This window comes from Ammospiza nelsoni, chromosome 14 (genome assembly GCF_027579445.1).
Source record: "Ammospiza nelsoni isolate bAmmNel1 chromosome 14, bAmmNel1.pri, whole genome shotgun sequence".
NCBI lineage: Eukaryota > Metazoa > Chordata > Aves > Passeriformes > Passerellidae > Ammospiza > Ammospiza nelsoni.
The window spans coordinates 19,755,808-19,778,195 of NC_080646.1; the positions used below are offsets into that span (position 1 = coordinate 19,755,808).

The 22,388-nt window shown below is 41.3% G+C and overlaps 1 protein-coding gene across 1 annotated transcript in view; it reads left to right on the top strand.

Annotated features, from left to right (window-relative positions):
- RORA (RAR related orphan receptor A) overlaps window positions 1–22,388 on the top strand; it is a 359,957-nt gene that overhangs the window by 231,635 nt on the left and 105,934 nt on the right. Inside the window, exon 2 of the mRNA XM_059481909.1 lies at window positions 14,808–14,837. Coding sequence (XP_059337892.1) covers window positions 14,808–14,837 — 30 coding nt within the window. The remainder of the gene's footprint in view (window positions 1–14,807; window positions 14,838–22,388) is intronic.

Here is a 22,388-nt window from a genome sequence, read left to right on the forward strand (position 1 = left end):
CAACTCTTGTGTTGCTACACTTTACTGTTCTGATATAGGTAGTGGCTAAATTTTCTGTGTTCTCCAAACAGTCATAAACTTACCTGTAAGGATAATCATCTGTCATTTCAGATTTTTAAAACTGAAGGCTTTTTTAATAAATTACACTCTTCCTGTATTTTGCCTTGTTAAGAATAAGAGGAACAGTTTTGTTGAAGTTGCTTACTGTTTGGTACTATCTTACATGAACTGTGTTTTAGTGCAGGAAATGCAGGAGATCTGGAGCAGGTGTCATGTTCTCACTGACCATGCATTCTGCACTGCCAGCTGCATTCAGGGCTCTGTTGACTACAGCTGGCTGTTGCCTTGACCCCTTCAGAGAGACCAACACTTCACTGCTTAAAATGCAGGATGTCATTTAAGCAGTTGAAATGTTTAGATGAGAGGTTTTGTTTTTTTTTAAATCAATGAGCCAGCTTGTGAGTTAAAGCCAGTTCTCTTGATGAATAAGCCTGAAGAGCTCTCACCCCACCTTACATCTCGTTCATGCTGCTGTGAGAGCAGAGGCAGGGGAGACATTTGCCCTGCTGCAGCTTGTTGGATCAAAGAGAACCCTTTGGTAGCAAATGTTGTCACTGCAGCAACTTTTGCAAGCACTAAATTTACTTATGAGAAGTTCTTTTTTAATTGCCCCAGGACAACCCTTTGCATGTCATGCTTTTGCCTGGGGAAAGTTTTTTATATGGAAATACTTTTTGTTTTCCTAAGATGGTATAGAGGATGTCTAGAGTTTGTCAAGCCAATTGATCCTCCAGGGAATGTGCTGACTTTGAGCATGTATGGAGGATTTTTAAAGCAGCTGAGCAAAATCCCTTCTCAGATGAGATGCTTTCTGTTTTGTCAGTTAAGAGCATCTTCAAATCGAAATAGCTCAAACATAATCAAATCTCCCTTGCTCAATCCCTTGCCTTCCCCTCCCAGCCCCCTACACAAGCCATCCCCAAAAGGATAATCCTGGCAGTGATGTCATTAGAATGAATTTACAGGCCAGTGCTCAATTTTCTTGTCTTGAGCTTCAGTTGCTAATAGTGCTGAAAGTGAGCTGTGTATGTAAAGGAGTAAGGTTATGCCTTTTCCACCACCCTTATTTAATTTCCCTGGAGCCCTGAGAATAAATAATGTGGATTATTTGGATATTTTCATGCCTTTTTTTTTTTAACTGGTACACAGCTTCATATTGCTTCCAAACATTTGTAAAAGCTCTTGCTGTATTCATGAGGGAATCCTTGTCTTCAGGGAACAGAAGGTTTAAGGAAAGAATTTTGCTGGCTAAATGTGGTTTTGGTAGGTGTTGTAAACAGTGGTATAAAATACAGAATAGACTAAAAATTATTTTAACAACATTTCCTGTTTTCTCAAAATAATTTTTTTTTATTGTGACTTTCCCCAATGATTTTGAGCTCCACAGAATATTTTGTGAGGATTACGAAGCATGAATGAATAAAATTGATCTAAACATATCAAGAATCAGAATCTATTAAAAAAGCATTATCATAAGGACTGGTAAGGCACAGAGGAACAAACAGGCTGAATTAACCTGTTGGTAGGAGATGCCAATATGTAGGCACGGTGCAGATTTGTGCCCTGCTTGCACAGGGAGTTGCTGGCAGGGCTGCAGGGTGAGTGCATCCCTGAGGCCTCAGTGCTCCAGCCCTGCTGTGTCACTCACAGCAGTGACGCCAAGGGGTCCCTTCCCTCAGCCCTGGCTGTCAGGACAGACAAACAGGACACCTTCCCTGATTCAGTGCACAGAGGGGAAAAAGGCTAAAGTCAGGCTGAAACGTGTGCTGGAAGCAGAATTTTTGCTTGGGGCTTTTATCTAAAATTAACTTTCTTTTTTCAGTGCCAAGTTGATGTGCTTATTGAAGGTGGTAAATATGTGCTTGAGGTACTCTGCTGTCTTTTGAGTGTAATGTATAAAAGACAAGAAACCTTTCAGATCTGAAAGAACTCAGGACTGACTTGGCCAGACCATATGGAAGTTGGTGGGGCTGCCTTGCCAATCCCATCCCCAGAGTGAAGCCTGCATGCATTGCAGTGGGAAATTGCAGTTTGGCAGTGGGAAATTGTGATTTTGCAGTGGGAAATTGTGATTTTGTAGTGGTGGGAGGCAGGGTTTGCTGCCCTCCCAGCCAGCAAACAGGAACACAATTCCCTGTTGGCAGAGCTGCCAGCACACAGCAGTACCAAGTGCTGAGTCCCACATTCCAGGTGGTGGTAGCTGTGGTGTGATCACTGGCATTCTGTACAGCACATGTCTCTGTGCAATCTTTTAGGACACTTCTTAACCTTTTCTTCCCTTCTCCATCCACAGCAGGCATTTTGAGTAGAGCTTCCCAGAAAAGCTTCATTTCCTCATGGAAGATCTTTCCTACTTAATGGAAAGTTGCTGCTAGGTCCAGGATCCTGGGAAGCACAACCATTAACCTTGCCATACAATTACAGCCATACCAGAGCCCTAATGTAAGTGAAAATTACATCAGGCTGGTATTTGTGCTCTCTAATCCTGTTGTTACAGTAAACAAAACTTTACCATACTGTAATAAAAAGTGCTGTGAAGTAAATATGTCATTTTGGGGGCACTGGTTTGGCTTGTCTTCTTGGGATCCTCCTGAGATAGTAAACATCTCTTTTTAGGGGGTAAAGAGGAAATCCACTCCATTCTACCTTGTTTTATGGCTTGATTCAGTGTAATTCACATACCTCATGGCACTTTCATTACAAAAATTCTAAACCATACTTTAGGTCAAGGGCATATTAACACCTTCTGTTTCTTAATTGTGAGCTGCATTTGAGCTCTGCAGCACAACCCTCTCTGTAAAGGAATTAGGCTTTCCCAGTAGCCCCTGGCTACAGGACAGGTTTTGGCTGTCCTGTGCATCACCAGCCCTGACAGCAGGGAGTGAGCACTGCAAAACTGTCAGCACCCTAAACACACACAGGCAAAGCCAGTGATGCTCCTTAATGGGAATGAGAAAAGAACACCCCTGAAAAGTGAGTGTCCATCCAAACTCAGAGTTGTTATGCTAAATAAATGTAGTTAGGTGACAATTTAATGCCACTAATTCTGTTTAGATTTGTAGCAAATATGAGCAATTGGCCCTGTCTTTAGAAAAAATGCATAATGTTAGGGACTTTTCATTTGAGACTTGTTTCCATCTATTAATTCTGATTTCTTCAGTCACCCAGTAGGGCTTAGATACTTTTTCTATACGTGAGCATTTAAAATCAGGAAAGAATAGCCTGCTCTTTGACAGACCTTGAGGAAGGTCATAGTTTTCATTTTTATTGCTGGCACTGAAAGTGCAAGGTGAGTGAAACTTAACAATGCCTGTGACTTCTGTTGTGCCATAGTATTAAATAACTGTTAAAAAGGAGCAACAAGTGCAGCATTCACAAGTAGCTAAGAGGGAATTAGAAATTTGTCAAACTCCTGTCAAGAAATGTAGTTCACATAAGGAGCAACCAGTTTATTAATTTTGCTGGAGTCGACAGACTTTTCTCCAGAGTGTTCTCCACTTTCCTGAAATAAGTTTAGTGATTTAAACTCAACTCTCCAGGGATCCTGGCTCTGAAGGAGTCTGAAATGTTGAAGTGCTACTTGTGCTATATTCAAGTCTCGAATTTTGCATGAGCTTCTAGCACAAATCCTTCTCTCTCCCTGTTTTCCCCTCATTCATCACAGCTGTTGAAGACATAATAGAATCTTACTTCTTTTCCTCAGGAGAGCAAAGCAATGAGAAGTTGAGACTCGACCTCAGTATATTTTGATATTAAAAAAAAAGAGAGACTTACTGTGATAGGAGACAACCTCACAAGAATACTCAAAGGCAAATGTACAAACACTTTGGAGTGAAAGTATTCTGGGACTGATAATGTGTGAGGAATTGATTGTTCTAGATCACAAATATTACCTTATAAATACTTTGCAGAAAAGCAGAGCAAAGAAAATATGATCTGTATTCAAAACATTGATCACCTTTCAAATAAACTTAAAATAATCTGGTTATATCAGGAACCTGATCCCCAAAGCTGGCTCCATTTGATGCATAATGGGCCAGTTTTATCCAAGATGTTAAAGAGATGAAAGTCATTGTGGTGAGCAAAGGAATTTAGCCAGCCTTGATTTTGAAAGGGGTTGCAGGGAGGAATATCCACCATATGAGACAGCTGTCATTTTAAATCCCATAGAAATCTACAAAACAACACTGAATCCTCTGTAGTCAGTGCGGGATTATCTGTTTGACACTACAACAACAGATGATTTGAAGAACATTCAATAAACATTTATTTTCTGTGTATTCATTGTGAGTTCTTAGCACATAATAATGCTGTGTCTGTAGCACAATTACAGGAGCTACTTCTAAAACAGAGGCCAAAATTTGATTTCTAAAATATATGTGGGTAGCAGTATGAGCTGCACATTAAAATTCTGGTGCTCAGACACGTTAGATTGGTTATTTTGTAGTATCTCAGTCATCTTGATGAAGTCATGAACTGATTGTGAAAGATGCAGTGAGAAAATTCTTGCTTGGGGAGTTTTTAAATGAAGATTGCTGCTATAAGGCAGGCAGCCCAGTTTATAAATACATGACTTGTAGTTACGTAACTGCTTAGCTGCTGTTTCTTTTCTGTAAACTGCAGATAGGGTTTGGGGTTTGGGGATATATAAGCACTAACTTGATGATGGGTAGTACTGCAAAAAAGCCAACCCAGTAACACCAAGGAAAACACTCTACCATGGTAGTTGCTTGCATTTTTAGTGTGGGATGAATCTTAGTATTTTGAGATTTGCCTGAGTGTCGTTGTTGGGGTTTTTTTGTTCATTTGTACTTTTTTTCCTGAATTCCTCACATCTTTGCAGAGATTACATCTCTGCCTGTAGTCAGCCACAAGAGTGACTTGGTCCAGTGCCATTGCCCAGGTTGATTGTCAGTTAGAGAAGGAATTGACCAAAAACAAAAAAAATGCTGCTAGCTTGCAAGCAGCTCACCTTGTATGATATTCCTGCTTGTACTCCAAAGTGAACCTGGACTTTATTGTGGCTAAATTTGGATCAGAGATGTCCCGGAGTGACTTGGATGTCAGAGCAAATGGGGCTGATAAATCACTTGGTGATGTCCTTCACCCGTGCTTGGCAGAGAAGCCCCCTCAGTGCATTGGGGATTGTGCTGCTCCAAATGCCATCTCTCAGGTAAATACACAGCAAGTACATATACAGTGAGTTCCAGTTATTTTCTAACTTTCCTGCATCCTGTTTCATCCCAAGTTTGTAACCTGGCCAGCCTCTCTCCACTGCCATCAGCATTGTACATTTGGAAAGCCCGTGGATCTGTTTGTCATTGTAATGATCATCATCACAGAGCTGGCCAGGCAGTATTTGTTAGTAGAACAGTAGGAACTACTAAAATTTATTTATTATTATTAATTAAATTGTTATTCTGTGCCTGTGGCACAGAAAAAACTTAGTGGCAAGGTGCTCTTCTCCTTGGTGTTGGCAACTTGGTGATACAAATAATATTTGTCCATTGTCTGCTCTTTGTGTGCAGTTAAAACTCTGAAGCTGAACATTTGGTTTGACGTGGGTTAAGAACATCCTTGATGTATCCTACTGTGATTCCATGAGGAATTTGCCAGGAATTGCCTGCCATACACCATCACCACTGGCTGCAAGGGGCACAAACAAGTAGCATTTTTGTTTGGCCACACAAAAGTATTGCTCTGCTTTGAATACGTGAATAAATTGACAGTGGTTCTCTCTTTTCACTGAGGAGTGTACAAATTTCATGTCTCACAGAAGAGTGTTAGAAGAATTGTTATCTATAGGTTTTAAGCAGACATATTTTGCTTATTTTTAAGAACTTGAACATTTTTTTTAATGGTTATTCCTGAGAACCAAGCAGTTAAGACTAATGTTTGAACTGGTAATGAGTTTTTGAATTTTGAACTGACAGCAGTGTTGATGATCTCTTTATTTAAAGAGAAGAAAACCTATTTGACTAAGATCAGAAGGAGGGAAAACACTTGGATATAACTCAACACAGGTCATCTTGCAGCCCATCTACTGACTGACTGCTTTCCATGCCAGCATTGGCAGAGTTTTATTGTCATATCCTACTTATGGACAACTCATGGACAGGTTTTCTTCTGGTCAGACATTTCCCTGGTTGTCTCAGAAGGGTCTGTGAGAGCATAGAAGATCAATGGATGCATTAAAACCAGCAGCTTTTATTGGAAGATATGATAGGGTAGAAAAATTTTATCTGGAAGCGTGTTCTACCAGAAAACCATTTTTTTCCTTGCCTGATGTAAGAAGTCCATCAGATAATTTTAAATTATAATGCAACATGTTGAGCTTTGTGATGTTCTTAAATAATGAATGAATATTACACAAATAGTGAGTAAAAAGGACTGCAGCCCTTTGATTTTGTTACACTTTGGTTTTGTTTGCATACTGAAGGAGCTTCAGCAGTTTGTGAGGGTGTTCACGTGGCAGATCTTGTACCTGAAGGCACAGAATTGGGGCATTGAGGCTTCCCTTATCTCCCATCTAGAGGGACTGCCTCGAGGTGAGGGCTGGTGGAATCGGGACTGCTGCAGCCCTGTGGTTGTTATCTCAGCTCTATCTCAGGTCCTGGGCCTCTCTCTGAGAATTTCAGTTCTGCTGGAAGGACAGTTTGATTTCAGGCTCGGTTGGCCTGAGGTAACGCACAGGAAGACAGCCCCCACCCTCCACTTTGTTTGTAGCTTGGCAGTTTTCTGGATTTTATGGAAATACCCTGAACTCTTGGAGGCCAGGCTCATGCTTTTAAATGTGAGGTTGTCAGTAGTCTTGAACAAAGCAGCCTGAAAGGCTTTGATAGGAGCAATGTTTAAGTGAAATGTTGCTTTGAAATGACTTGAAAAGTGTCCTTGGATGAGATGTCTGATGGGGGGAGATGTGGGAGAGCAGACAAGTGAAAAATAATTTTATTCTTCAGAGTGGAGGAGCAAAGCCCCATCCCTGCCTGTGCAGGGGTGTGCACTGGGGGGACTCCAGCACACACATGGACACATGCAGGTGTGGCTGATTGTGGGGACCCCAGCACACACATGGACACATGCAGGTGTGGCTGTTTGATTGTGGGGACTCCAGCACACACATGGACACATGCAGGTGTGGCTGCTTGATTGTGGGGACTCCAGCACACACATGGACACATGCAGGTGTGGCTGCTTGATTGTGGGGACTCCAGCACACACATGGACACATGCAGGTGTGGCTGATTGTGGGGACCCCAGCACACACATGGACACATGCAGGTGTGGCTGTTTGATTGTGGGGACTCCAGCACACACATGGACACATGCAGGTGTGGCTGCTGCTGCTCCTCCCAGTATCAGCAAGCAGAGAGTTTGCACAAATGGTGCTGCTTGTGTCACCCTCACACCTGCTGGGACATTTTCTCTGGCCAGGCCACCCTGAGGCAGGACTGCAGGCAGTGAGGGGTGGCCAGCAGTGAGGATTGGCTGTGGGGCCATGGCTCAGGGATAAAACTGGCACTGGTAGGCCATGGACTCAGTCATCTTGGAGGTCTTTTCCAGCCTAAATGATTCCATGATTGATTCCCCTCAGGACACTGCACACGTTGCAGAGCTTCTTGCCCTTATCTGGAATGTGAGTTAAACAAATTGTTCCTATTAATGTGCTGATAGGACAGAGCCTCAGCTGAAGGGGACTCTGTTCTTTGAATGTCACAGGAAGGAACAAGTGCAGTGCCCACAGGGGTGTCTGCCATGCTCCTGCCAAGGCTCTTCTGTCGCTGATAAACTCTGGGAAATGGGCTTGAGCAAAGATACAGCACTCAGAAAGTCTGGGACTGCTTTTAGGAAATGCTGGGCTTGCTCACACCCTGTTTGTCCATCCCAAGGACTGGAGGGGCTTGTTTGGGTTTGTGCAGCTTTGTACATTGGCCTGGACTCTGGCCATGGAACTGTGCTGCTCTGCAAGGCTGGTGTGAAATCCTTGTGATTCACTCACTCAGTTGTGCAACAAGGAGACATTAAAACAAAGCTGATCCGTGGTCTTCCTCTAAAGGCTCCTGCTGGACAGTCCTACATACAGTTCTGAACTATCTCTGATTTCTAGTGTGTGGAATACAGTGTAAATGTGGGATGGATATGTCATCTGCTCTCTGGTGGCATTTGTCATGTAAGAACATTATGGCTGATAATGCAGATTCTTTGTTATTTTTTCCTAATGTAAGACACTCTTTATTTGTGAGGACAAAAATATATTAACACTCAGAGGGACTCTCAGTGAGGTTGTGCAAGAAGGAAGAAATGTTTAAAGTTCATATTGGGAGCAGTTTTGTATCAGAAAATCAGTTTGGAGTCTGTTAAGAATTCTTTATTTGGGAAAAGTCTAGGAAGAGCAGGGAATTCTTGTAGCTGCCAGTTGCACAGTGACAGCTCAGGACAGTGGTGACTGCTCTCTTATGAATACTCTAACTTTGAAAGAAGCCATATGTATTCACATTTTCACAGGTACTACTCTCACTTTAAAGGTAGGGGAGGCTGTCAGCTGCTGAAAAATGAAATCATAAAATGCCTGGATGATGCAGGAAGTCACTCTCAGAAGTAGGATGCCAGTCTGAATTCCAAGGGCTAAAAAAGTCATCTACCTCACTAAAATAATGTCAAAACATTTTAAAAACATCCTTGGGGTTTTTAATCTGTTTCTTTCAAATACTTTGTATCTGTATTTGAGTAAATTTTCCAGAACACAATTTTTTATTTTTTTCTGTAGCTAATTCAGATATAACCACATGATTCAAGAGTAATACTAAAGCAACCCTTAAAAATATAGCTGTGAATAATTTGTTGCTAGAACTTAGGTACAAGGAAGAGCTATGAATCTTAGGATAGGAGCACAGATAGATAGAATCTATCTATTCTATCCTAGATAGAAAAAAACATGGGTTTTTTTCAGTACAGAAGCACTTAGGTCAACATTGATTCCTCTGACCTTGTTATATACCTATAGACTTGAGAATGTGATTGATCTAGACTTGGTGAAAAATCCTAGAACCTTGTTTCACATGGTAAGCTCTTTTTCCTTTTCAATAAAAGATGTGAAAAAGTCTGGGAAAATCTGGAATGTTTAAAAACTTATGTCATCAAATTTTAAGTTGAGGGATTTTTTTAAAAAGAGACATTTAGGTTTTACTTTGGAGGGGTGGTGTCATAATTTTGGAAAGCTTTCTTGTCCATACATGCCTAGTGGCTCTTGTCCTTGATCCATGCTAGCCTAGAATCTAATTTTAATTTTTTCTTGAGTGAACTGTGAGCAGTAGGGTCTAGTTTTGAAACAAAATAGTGAAATTACTTGGAGTACTTTCAGTAGTGTGTGCTGATCATCATTAACAGCTCCTCTGTCCTAGACAAGGATACTGTTTTGCTACATGATTTTATTTCAGATGTCAATTCATTTAAGTTGTGTTTGCAGTATTTGAATATGTGTTATTTCACCTTGGTCAGTGTAAACAATAACCCCAAGGATCACAAAATTCCTTCAAGCCAGAGCTCCATAGACTTAAATAGAAACCACTGTTAAAGTTTGTGAGAGAATAAACTCCTTTCTGAATACACCTAAATCTGTTATTCTGCCTTGCTAGGTTCTCTGCAAGTGTCCCAGTGTTGCACATAATCTTCTGCCATAATTGCCAGCTTGGTGTGGTGACAGTAAAGAGGAACTGGAGTGACAGGATGAAACACAGTGGGATCCAAGCTTGTAATATGTTTTCTTTCTGATTGTACACAATATGTCAGGCAGGAGGCTTACAGTTTAAAATTTTAAGGTTTGGGGTTTTTTCCCCCTGGGATTTCCAATCCATCCTAAAATGCCTAAGTTCCAAAATATGCTAGGGGTATAATGCTGGCCTGAGGGGAGGGTAGGAGAAAGTTAAAAAATCCCAAACCTGTATTGATGCACACACCCACGTGTGCAAAGCATCTCCTGCCCAGAGCATCTGCAGAATGTCATCAGAGCAGTGTTCATCACCTGCCTGGGACACAGAGAGCAGCCAGAGCAAACTCGGTGCTGCTTAACACAACTCCTGGAGAGGAGCTGGGAGCTCTGCTGGTGATGCCTGTGTTTATCCATCCACACTTCTGAGGGACAGTTTTCTTGGAGGTTTAAGAAAATTGTACTCAAGAATATTCTTCTTTGATATTTTGCAGAGTAATGTATTCTGCCAGACAAAGACCTTTTTACTTATCTTTCTGTACATCAAAGTGTGATTTCCCCTTGAAATGCGGGGAGCTGACAACTGTACAACAGCAGCAGGGATCTGGGTTCACAGAGTAAGCAGTGTTTCATTGTGCTGCTTTATTTGGATGGGCAACTGTGAGAAATAGCTTATGATGTATAAAATATCTGAGTCTCTTTTTATACTTTAAGACATTGTTATCTCTATTTGAAGTTGGCTAGTGAAGGTCAGTCAGGCTAACTGCCTGCAAAAGAATATCCTGTCTCTGTTGGTAGATACTCTTTTCAAAGTTCATTGCATCCAGCAAGCTATTTTTGTAAATACCACCCATCATGGCAAATTACATACTGTTAGTGGGAGGGGAAAGGCAATGGTGCTGAAGTTCTTTTCATTTAAAAAAAAATCAATTGTTGTTGTAAAGAGCATTGCATAGCCACGATGAAAAGCGTCAGAAGTTAATTTGTTTCAGATTTGGTGTTGATGAGGAATGTCAAATTGCACTGCGGAAGTGATGCACTCTGTGATAACTGTAATACTGAAACTTTCACTCACTGATAACCATGGCACTGATAGATTGTGATATTTTCATGACATTTCCTTTGCTTTACTTTGAAGTCTAGTTGGTTAAGTCAGGAAGTCTTTCTGTATTAGCAACACTGAAGTTACAGTGTTGTTTCTTCACCTCTTTATTTTTTTTTATATTTGTTGTTCAGAGATTATGGAATGCTGGCAGTGTAGGAGAGTGCTAATACTGGCAAGCAGTCACTCACTTCTCCAACCTATCACATTTTGAAATAAAACCCATTTAAAAATGGGATTTTTTTTACTAACTGACATTTTTTAAAGAATCAGTAACTTCTTTGTGCTCTGCTTATTAAAAATAAGTCTGTCTTTCAGTGGTGTGTTGGGTTTAGTTTTATTCTGTGGGGTCTACTCAAACACCATACTCTACTACATAAAGTGATGGTCCTGCCTTAGAAATATTTACCAACATGAGCAATCCTTGGTAATTGTGCTTGATCTTGTGAAGAAAATTCCTGGTGTGTGCTGGACTTGCAGAATTGGTTTCTCAAGAGACCCTGTTGATTTTGGGAGCTGATGCATTGGCTGCACAGGAGAGGCATTCACATGTAGATGCAGGTGGGATGTAGCACTGGCCCAGAGAGAGGCAGAGTCCTCTAACTCCCCCTTTTCACATTAAATGGTTTTCTGACTGATTTTTATTTCCACAAACACTCATTTCTAGGTTATTATTGCCTACCTGAATAGCAGTCATGGGCTTCCTGCAGTGCAACTAAACCTGATCACAGTGTTGCATCTTCCATGTTTATATTTAAATCACTAGTTACAATGTATCTTACAATACAAGATACATAGTATAATATGCATATAATATAATACAATCTGCAATTAATATAATATACTAAAATCTAAAATGCATTATAACTAAGATCTTACATACAATTTAATTAACTTTTGGGATATGCTGGTACCTTTTTGCTCAGTGTTGCAGCTTCAATGTTTATATTTAAATCACTAGTTATAATGTATCTTATAAGATACATAGTATAATATGCATAATGTATAATATTCATATACATATAATATACTAAAATATAAGATACATTATAAATAAGATTTTATATATAATTTAAGCAACTTTTTTGGGTATGCTGGTACCTTTTTGCTCAGTTTTTCTATAGCTTAGACTTACCTGTGTGAAAAGGAAAGCTACTTAAAACTTCATAATTTATTTTGCATCAGTGAAGATTAGTGATTAATTTAAAGGTAATCCTGTTGAACTCATTGGCAGCGTTTATATATATTTATATTTATATACATACAGCTCAAAGTAAAATACTTTGTTTTCAATGCAACCACCAGTGGAATGATGAAGGAGATGCAAAAATATCTACCTCTAAGCTGTTGCTTTAAAAGGTTATCTAAAAATATCTGCATAAACCAGCTAAAAGGTTTTACCAGATGATAATCAGTAATTATTATGGAAACATCTGATTTGGAAAAACCCACGACGCATCTCACATTAAAAAAAAAAAAAAGGTAGAAAAATCTGAGCAGTAATATTTCCATCAGTGCAGTGTTTCATGTATCAGGGAAAGTGGGTCCTCAGTCAGCGAATACAGCTCAGTCTGTTTTGTGCTGTGGCAAATCCCATTGTGAAGAGGCTGTGAGTAATCAGAAGTGACAGCATAAGCACTTTCTGTTCAGTGATTTTACAGAAAGCATTATTTTCTGAGAAACGTACACATATGGCTCCCATAATGCTGAAAGAGCACTGCTGTATCCATTTATTAGCACTAGTGTTGGGAGAGGAAGTCTTGCAAATGGTATTCAGATTTAAGACCTTTTCCTCTTTATGCATTTCCATTGCATAAAACAGCCTTAAAATCAAGGAATCAGACAGATAGGCAAGGGCAAGGCAGGAGGGTCTGCCAAGGGATGTTAGGACAGTTTGTGAAGATGAGGATGCTGATGCTCAGGGGTCACTCAAGAAGGCAAACAGCAGCAAAAATGCTCTTTTTGGTGGAAGAACCAATGGGCCAAGAGCAGCAGTAATCTCCAGTTCACAGGGTGAGCCAGACCCCTGGAAAAGCCTGGAGAGAGGGGTTTGCACTCATCCCAAGCACTGCATGAATCCCATGAATGCATTTTGATGAAGGTGCCTCAGACCTCTCTGCTCCTTCTCCCTCAGGCCCAGTTCTTGCCCTAAGCTGCTGTTCCTGTAACAGGGCTCCCCTCCTTGGCACACCCCTGTCCTGTCCTGTCCTGTCCTGTCCTGTCCCCTACCCTGAGCCAGCCAATAGTGCTGGGATTGCAATGAAAACCCAGGAAGTTTTGCTCTTACAAATTATCAATTTAAAGGATGAATTTGCCTCCTGTAGTAGATAGTTGTATCTAAAGGAATTTATTTTGTTATGCTTGGGGTTTTGTTTTGGTTTGGTTTTGTTGCTTACCTTGGCTCTACAGTTTGTGGCTGTAACAAATACGATTCCTTTGTGAGGCATGTGCAGGTTTGGCCAGGGCCTTTCAATTTGAGTTAACACACATATATAGTCAAGTTCTACTATTCTGACTTCTGTAAATTGCTTACCAGTTTTGCACATTTGCAAAACTGCCCAAAGGAACTACTGAGAACTTCGCTTCCCAAAACCTGAAGCCTCTTAACTTTTCAGGGAAAGCAAAGGTCCCAGTGCTCACACTTGTAGAGCTTGGTAGTTAAAAACCAAAATGCCAACAGCAACATAAGTGTGATTTTAAAAAAAGTCCTCATGACAGTTATGTCAAACTTGATAGCTCAATATTTGGGATTGGCACTGGGGTTTTATGTATCTATCAAAAACATTAATAATTTGAAAGCTGTTTGCTTTGGAAGTTAGCTCTGTGTTTGCAAATAAGGTGTCTTCATTTTTCTGAGTTATTGTGATTTGCTGCCTCTCTTAGATGCTCCACAACCAAGAAGCCTGAATAAGTCTATTTCCTTCCATAGTAATTTGTTTTGGAAGAGATGGTTGAAGGAGTTGGAGGGTAGCAGAGGAAATTCAGACCTCTCTTTTTCATGAATATTAAGGCAGACAATCCCAATTCCAAAATTGCATTGCAGGCCTCGATCACAAATTAAATGTTTCAAATACTTCTACTGCTTCCAGTAACCTCCTTCTCATCATCTCATAAAATTACCCCCAAGGAGAGTGAAGCTTAAATACTGATGGGTCTGAGTATGTCACCAGTTATCTACTAAAGTGGAGACAATATTGTTTGTATTCAAGCATGAATTCCAATGACATTTAACAGAGTTAATTTTATCTTTATTTGGTATTACAAATTTTGCCTCATTCTGTTCACTCTGTTGCTTTCTTTGAAATGCCTCTCAGATTTCACTGGCACTGGACCATCCTTGGTGATTGCTGCCACATGCCTGTCTAGCATGAAAACATTTTTATTACTTCAGAAAGTCAATCTTTAACGGCATGGAGATATTTGCATCTGGCTTGGAATCCTGACAAGCAATAGTCATATTGAGAGAGCTGTTTGTTTGGTTTTCATGAGCATAAGCTACAGCTTGCATTCAAGGAACTGCTTGAACTTAACAGCATAGCAAATGACTTGTGCTGCTCAGATCCCTGGGTGCTTTAATGGGAGTGGGGGAACATTTCTGGCCATGGAAAATAAAGGGGGCTTCCATAGCATTACTGGTATCTTCTTTTTGTGTCAGCTCCAGTTTGAAGCCAGCAGTGGGGAGATTTGCATTGCAGCAACCAAGCTGAAGCAATGCATGTTGAAACATTTACTGGGGAGGTGTGAGGAGAGAATGTACCACTAAAATCTTCACACAGAGGGGAGATCCTTCCACCTTGAACGTACAAATCATGGCAATTTTCATTCCTCCTTTAGAGTGGCTGCTGTGTGGCTGATAAAATAGATTAATGATGAATTATATGTCAAAAGCATTTACTCAGCGGTTGCTTTGCTAACACCGGTGTGGTTTCTTCCCTACAGGTATTTCTGTAACAAAGAAGACTCATACATGTAAGTAACACCTTTTGATTGGCCCTTCTCTCACAAATGGAATTTCTGTTAGGCCATGCTGTGGTGCTCAGACTAATTGGTGTTAGTCTGGTCTGAGAAAGCTCCATTTTAAAAATTCTGGTGTTTTTTCTGCCTTAGGGGTTTCAGTCCTCTCCCAAAGTGTTGTTGGATGTCCAATGTGTGTCTGTATATGTGGTACTCACATGTCTGTAAAGTCAGAGGACAGAAAAAGAAAGTTGTGAGGAAAGGCAGAATTCCTTACTGTACTATATCTACCTTACAGCTGGTTGATAATTAACATATCCAGAAAATGCAGGAGAAGAGAATGGTTATTTTTATATGTCTGTTACATATGCAGTATGATTCAAATCAAAATAATTTAATTGTACATCTTCTGTCTCTCCCTATGCACCAATCTGTGAGATAACTCATTCTCTGCCTGTGCTTAAGGAACTTGATGAACAACTGGAGGTTCTTGTTTTGCTCTCAACCATATAAGCAAGCAGCCCCTGTAAGTGGTGACCTTGGAAATGGCTGTGGATGTGTGCATTTACTTACATATACATTTATTCCAAATCCTCTTCAAAGACATCATTTCTGGGGATCAATTCTTATCTATCCTGCAGGGAGCTCGAAGCACAGTTCTGAGGAAAAGCTGGGATTTGTAGCTGAAGGAGTATGTTGAGATTCTTCAGATACTGTCTGTGGAGGTTTGGCAATTTGGTAGTGCAAGAATTGTACTTGCCCAGGATATGAAACAGGAGTAGGCTAAAGCTGAGGCTATTACTCCTATGAAAGCCTTCTTACAAAACAGGTGCTAGGCTGCTCAAAATTTACAAATATATATGCATTTAATGTATTTTGAAGTATTTGCACCACAGCTTCTAGGATGTCACAAAGTGTCTTACATGGCTTTCATTCGTATTTCATTCCTGGTTTTATAATACTCCTGGAGTGAAAAATCTGACTTGAGATGATGAAATCTCTCTGTGTAGAGTTAAAAAGCAGATTTGAGAATTTCAAATGAGAAGCTGATTCATGTGAGTTTTGAAATAAATTTTAAATATCTCAAACTTTTAGAGCATGATGGTCCTGCTTTGCCTCGGTGGGCTTGCTGCTTAAAGCATCCTGAGGGCCACACCCTCTTTGGCTGAGCAATGGTTTTGTTGAACTCAATGAGAGCTCCAGGCAGGCAGCTGAGGGCAGAATGTCACCCTGGTATTTTTGGGGAATGTTGGAGCTCCTGCTGACTGGCACTGGCAGCTCAGGACACTGGAGTGCTCCATGTGCCTGCAGGCCAGGCAGTGCCCAGCCTTGCCCACAGGGGCGGCCCCACGGGCCGCCCCTCTCTGGAGGTGCTGGGTGTTTGTGCCAGCTCAGTGCTGGGCTCTCTTGTGTGCAGGTGAGTGTTGGTTTGGCAATCAGCCAAACCCCCCCGGCTTTTGTACAGCAGTGCCACGAGCTGACCCACAGAACCACGGCCCCAGCTTTGGGAATTTTGCAGGGAAGATGAAGCAGTGAGCGCAGAGCTGGAGAGCGCAGGGAACAGCTCCTCAGCCACCCCAGACTGGTGCAGTGTTGTCACCCTGGATCTCAGCTGAAGCAGTTTCAGGCCTGTGATGAAAAAAAGATGTGTTTCTCAACTGTGAGAGATGATTAGTAGTGCTCACCATCCAAGGCCTTTCATCTAGTTCAAACAGAAATTAGGGTCCCAGTGTCTTTCATGTTGAGAACTCTGCGCTTTTCTGAGAGAGCTGTCAAAGAGTAGTTCCCCGATTTGTTAATCAGTTGTCATGCAATTGCTGAAGCATGAACAGAAAAGTTGCCTGAATAATGGGAAGATAAGCTTGCCCATTAAGAAGGGATTAAAATAGAAGGAGCAATAGGCTGTAATTGGCATGATGAAAATGTAAGCTACGTTTGCTAGCAAATATGTATGAGGTTTCATTCTGTTTTGGTTGAAGTTCTTTTAGGATTCATTCCTGTTATGACAAATTCTCTTAAAGTAGGAATGGATGTAAATTGTGCATCTTTGGCATTTCAGCACCATGCACAATAATCTTTTTTCCCCCTTGTTGCTTAGAATTAGGGTTTTTAATTGAATAGAAAAAGCTAATAAAATTTGCAGTTTTGGAACGAGTTAGAAAAAATAATATAAACACCCAAATAGAAGCATTACAAAGTCTGAGTTGTTAACAACTACAAATGACAGAGAAAGAGTTTGTGCACCAAGATATGCTCCAGAATTTGCCTATCACTTTGTATCAGAATAAATAATTTATCCAAATGAAGTTATGTAGAGTTAAGAGTTCTGCAAAGAAATTTCAAGAAACATTCTTTGTGTAGTGTACATACACTTTGTGTAGTGTATATACCTTGCCTGCTCTGATTTTTAGAAATATGGATGAAATTGCCTTATTCCAGTTTTACCATGTGTGGCATATGAGGGTGTTGACTGACTGTAAACTACCACTTGTTTCTAATGACCTGTGATTTAATTAGGGAGAAAGAAATGGAGTGGAGAAAATGAGTGGAAAAGAGGAAAGAAATTAGTAGAGAAAAAAAATGTTTTTAACATAATGCCAGAAAGTTTGATACATGATGCATTTCAAACATCCAATTAATCCTTTTCAGACTTCATTGAGTTTTGCAGGTTTTGAAATTGGTGGGGATCTGTGTCCAGTACTTAATTTTTCCAGGGTTTATTGTTTGAGGGTCTGGGTACATTTTATCCCCTTCATGACATTAGTCTGTGACAAAGGTGTCCACTCAGCTGAAACTGAACTCCTGTGCTGATGGCAGGTGCTCAGGTAGGTCTGAATCCAACCAGAGCTTAATATTTGTACACATGCAATATAGTAGTGCTGAAGAAATGCAGGACTTTCATAATATAACTATCTAAATAAGACCTGAGAGATTTTTATCCTTTTTGATGCATTTCTCCAAGTATTCTGCTTCATTGGTGCTTCTCCACATTTTCTCTTTATTACAGTTTAATTGTTTCAAAATCTGACACTTTTAAACAGGGAGTGCAGTAGTCTTCCAAGGAGCACTAAGGGGATAAATGTTATCCACCCTAAAATGCCCTTCTCTGCTCAGTTCAAGTTTAAGATTAAACAGCCTTTTGAAGAAAAAAATACATGCCTTCTGTCTGTTTCTAGAATAATTCTCTTGAGCTCACAAAGCTATTTGTCAGGTTAACCATCACTTTAGATAAGCTGTAGTGTGTCAGATGGTAGAGGACAAGTGCTGTCTCATCTTCCATACAAAGTGGGACTTCTGGTCTTTCAGTTCTTTTTGACTCGAGAAAGACATGACTGACATTTAGATTCTTTTCTGATCATTTGATTTGCAGTAATATTTGTAAAACAGCCCTCTTCCTGCCATGTCTCATGTTCTGAAGAGAAAAGTACTGCAAGTGAATTGTAACTTTGCACAACTTCACCCTTTTTGCAAGTTCAGAAAAGCATAATTGTATCAGTGATGATAAAAATGTGAAATTGTGGGAAACAGAAGGCTGCAAAGGACCTGGCTTTTAGCACTGACCCACTGGGCTTTAGGATGTCCTGAAGTGTGGAGTATTTTGTTTCTGGCATTTTAAATCTAAGTCTTGCCACACTCCATGTAATTAGTTTCATGGCCTCTACCAGACCACTTGTGACTCAGAGCTGTCACACAAATCAATCACATTATTTTTCTTCAGGTCCCTGTTTTATCTTGGGCACTGACTTTGCTAAATGAGTTTGACCTTGCCTCTCAAAGCAAGGGGTTTCTGCAGATGCAGAAGGTGAGTGTTGCACCAATTCAGGCTGTAATGGAACCTTCTTCCTCTCACTGTTTTGGGTAGTGAGGAGCCACAGTTATGAGCTTTGAAGGAGTTGGATTGCATAGCTGGAGTCCACATCTGCACTGATGGCCAGACACATTCAGTCATTTGCTTACCTTGCATTGGTAGGACAGTAAAAACTGCATCAATTTTACAGCCTTCCTGACAGATTTCTGTCCAGAGCTCCTTTGGAATGTTGTTTCACAGCAGGAAAGCACCAGAACCCCTGGCTCTGAGTGACACCCACTCATCAGAGCAGAGGTGGGACCTGCAGGGCTGCTCTTTCCTGGCCTGGATTAACCTGGTGCTGCTTTGAACTGGGGGCTGCTCACTGGCTTCAGCTTTCTGGGGATAGTGCACCTACAGTTCACTGTCACCAGTGTAGAGCATGGCTTTTCTGAGCTGAGGCCAGAAGTGACAACTGCTCCATTCATTTAGACTGAATTATCACCATTTGGAGAGAAAGAGCATGTTTCTTCTTGTGATTTATCCAGATATTTAAATTAGAGTAATTTTCATAAACAATTATGTCAGTAGGCATCTCTGTATGAATTCCTTAATGTTGGGTGAACTGTTCCTTACTTAAACTGAAATTATCCTCTCAGTCAATTTGTGGCAGATAAGAAATGTTTCCAAAGCTAGATGCTGCTTTTAATGACATGAGCTCCTGCTGGAAAATTAAGTGAAAACTGTGTGGTTTTGATTTTTAGCCCTAAATAAAACCATTTGCATGAAGAACTGGCAACTTTGTAGGCAAAGGATAGTAGAAGTAAACTTGTCCCTTCTGCTATCTGTGATCCCAAGCCCTTTCCTCACTGGGGCTGTTCCTACACTCATCTGGCTGTAGGTGTTGGTCTCAGGATGTATCTTGCCTCAGTGTCCTTTGCCAACACACAGGAACTCTGGACTAAGGGGGGAAATCCACATTTCAGGTTTACACTGGAGATGGGAAGGCTTGACTGTACCATAGGGAGGGAGGTCAGCTTGACTGCCCACTGTGTGTGACAGAGCTCAGGGGTGTGCAGCACTGCCCACTGTGTGTGACAGAGCTCAGGGGTGTGCAGCACTGCCCACTGTGTGTGACAGAGCTCAGGGGTGTGCAGCACTGCCTGCTGTGTGTGACAGAGCTCAGGGGTGTGCAGCACTGCCCACTGTGTGTGACAGAGCTCAGGGGTGTGCAGCACTGCCTGCTGTGTGTGACAGAGCTCAGGGGTGTGCAGCACTGCCTGCTGTGTGTGACAGAGCTCAGGGGTGTGCAGCAGTGCCCGCTGTGTGTGACAGAGCTCAGGGGTGTGCAGCACTGCCTGCTGTGTGTGACAGAGCTGGGTGACAGAGCTCAGGGGTGTGCAGCACTGCCTGCTGTGTGTGACAGAGCTGGGTGACAGAGCTCAGGGGTGTGCAGCACTGCCCGCTGTGTGTGACAGAGCTGGGTGACAGAGCTCAGGTGTGTGCAGCACTGCCTGCTGTGTGTGACAGAGCTCAGGGGTGTGCAGCACTGCCTGCTGTGTGTGACAGAGCTCAGGGGTGTGCAGCACTGCCCGCTGTGTGTGACAGAGCTGGGTGACAGAGCTCAGGGGTGTGCAGCACTGCATTGCCCTGAGCAGCCCCTGAGCCTTTGCCTGCAGTGCTTCTGCAGCACAAGGAGCCAAAACCAGGGAATGTTGTGCCCATGGAGACAAAGGGATGCACTTAACTCTGTCCTGGGCAGAGATCCCTGCCTGCATCATGGCCTTCCTCTCTTGGACTCTCAGCAGTTGCTAAGAGCACACTGCTTGTTAAAAATGCAGAGGCAGATTTGGGGCAGAACACAGCTCTTCAGCTTCTCAGATATCTAACATTTCTAGAACTGCTTTTCACCAAAGTTCTACAAGCATATATTAATGTTTGCAGCTTAATGGAACCCAAGACCCAGATTGCTCTTCTTCTCTGATTTTACTTTCCATATTGTATTTACTGCCACTGCTAAAGATTCCTCAACAATCTAGTTACTTTGTTTAATTGCATTAAAGGGAAAGCCATTGTGATTTTTTTTTCTGATCTGATTTATAATTACTAATCTACTGTGCATTGTACTGCTGACTTCACCTCACATGTTTCATGTGCAGACTAAAGTAAGTAAATGATACTTTTCCCTCACAAAACAGGAGCCTTCAGAAAACTGATGGTTAACAGGATCTGCTGTTAGCACCAAGGCCTAAAGAGAACAGGTGAAAACTAAACCCTGTCCCCTGAGGCCAATAAAATAGCTGTTTGGTCCCCTGTGTGTAACCTCCTAATAACTTTACTGGGCAGCCTTAAGATCCCTTGGGGGCTTCTCGGCAAGAGCATTCCCTCTCTTTGTTCAGATTGCTTATTAAAAATGATTTTATAATGAAGTTGCCTCAAATAGCTGCTACTTTCCTGCTTGTCCTTGAAGCACTGTTTGCCCTGATGAAGAATCTGAAGACAGCTATCTAGGGCTGTTCTCTTGCTCAAAACTTTTACTGAACTACAGCTACACTTCTTTCTTTTTCCCTTTTTATGTTTTTTTTTCTTCTTTTTTTTTTTAACTTCCCTGTTGTGAGCCAAAGCAAGCCTCACCATTAGCAGCTCAAGTTTGTGCCTTTAATTCCCCTTTGAGGCCATCCCTGTGGAAGGTTTGGTTTGGTTGCCACACAAAACACTGTGTCAGTGACTTGTTTGTTGCCTGAGAGAAAATGAACGTTGCCTTCTTTTTGGGTGGCCAAATTATTGAATACAGGACCAAAGATGAAGGTATGAAGTCAAAAACTGAGGAGAGGAGGGAATATTTTTAAAGTTAGAAAGGATTTCTAGCTGTTTTCTGGGAGAAAGAGTACGCAGGATAGCAATGGGTGTGGTGTGGGATGTCCATGACATGGCTGTAGGTGAAATCTGTGCATGATCTGGTTCTTCCTGGCAGTTCTGCACCAGTGAAATATTTTCTCTGTAAAAATTCCAACATTTGTGAGAGAGACCAGCCCTTTTACCCATGTGGAAACAGCCTTGGGGATAGCTAAAATTCCAAAAGAATTTTATTAATGTATGTTTTGTGTCCTCACAGAATAACAGGTCAGAGCTGAGCCAAACCTGTTGCCTCAGATCTTCTCTTAGCTGCCCAAAAGCTTGGCATGTGCCTGGGCCCCAAGCCTTTGGCACACTTGGAAGGAACATTTCATTTTCTCTAAGGCTGATAGAACAAGCAATTAAATGTACTGTCCTGGAAGTCCCAGGGGGAACTCTGTCTATTAGCTGCACTTGAAGATAATATCAGGTCTCTTCTCTGGTTCTGTTCTGAGTATATGGAGCAGCTTCTGTCTGTTTGGGGGTTTTGGCTGTAACCATTATTTATGGGCTTACTTTACTCTGAGTTTTCTGGTAAATACCCTCAGATAGGGGTTTTGGTACCTTTAATAATGAAATAGTATGCAAACCAGAGCAAGGGAAAAACAGCAAATGAATTGAAAAGTAATTTTAACAAATGAAGACTGATAAGTATTTGCAAAATGTTAATAATCCAGTATGAAAATTTATTGGATTACAAATCAGATACTTCTAAATTGCAAATCAATATATTCCTGTTCTGCTCACACTTCATTTCTTTTTCTGGTTGCTCCTGTGGAAGCAGACAAGATGGGCAGAGACATTCTCTTTAATGTTTAAAAAATATTTGAAGGCCCATGTTTCAAGGAATGATGAAGTGTTAGGAGAGCATTAAGGAGTTTCTC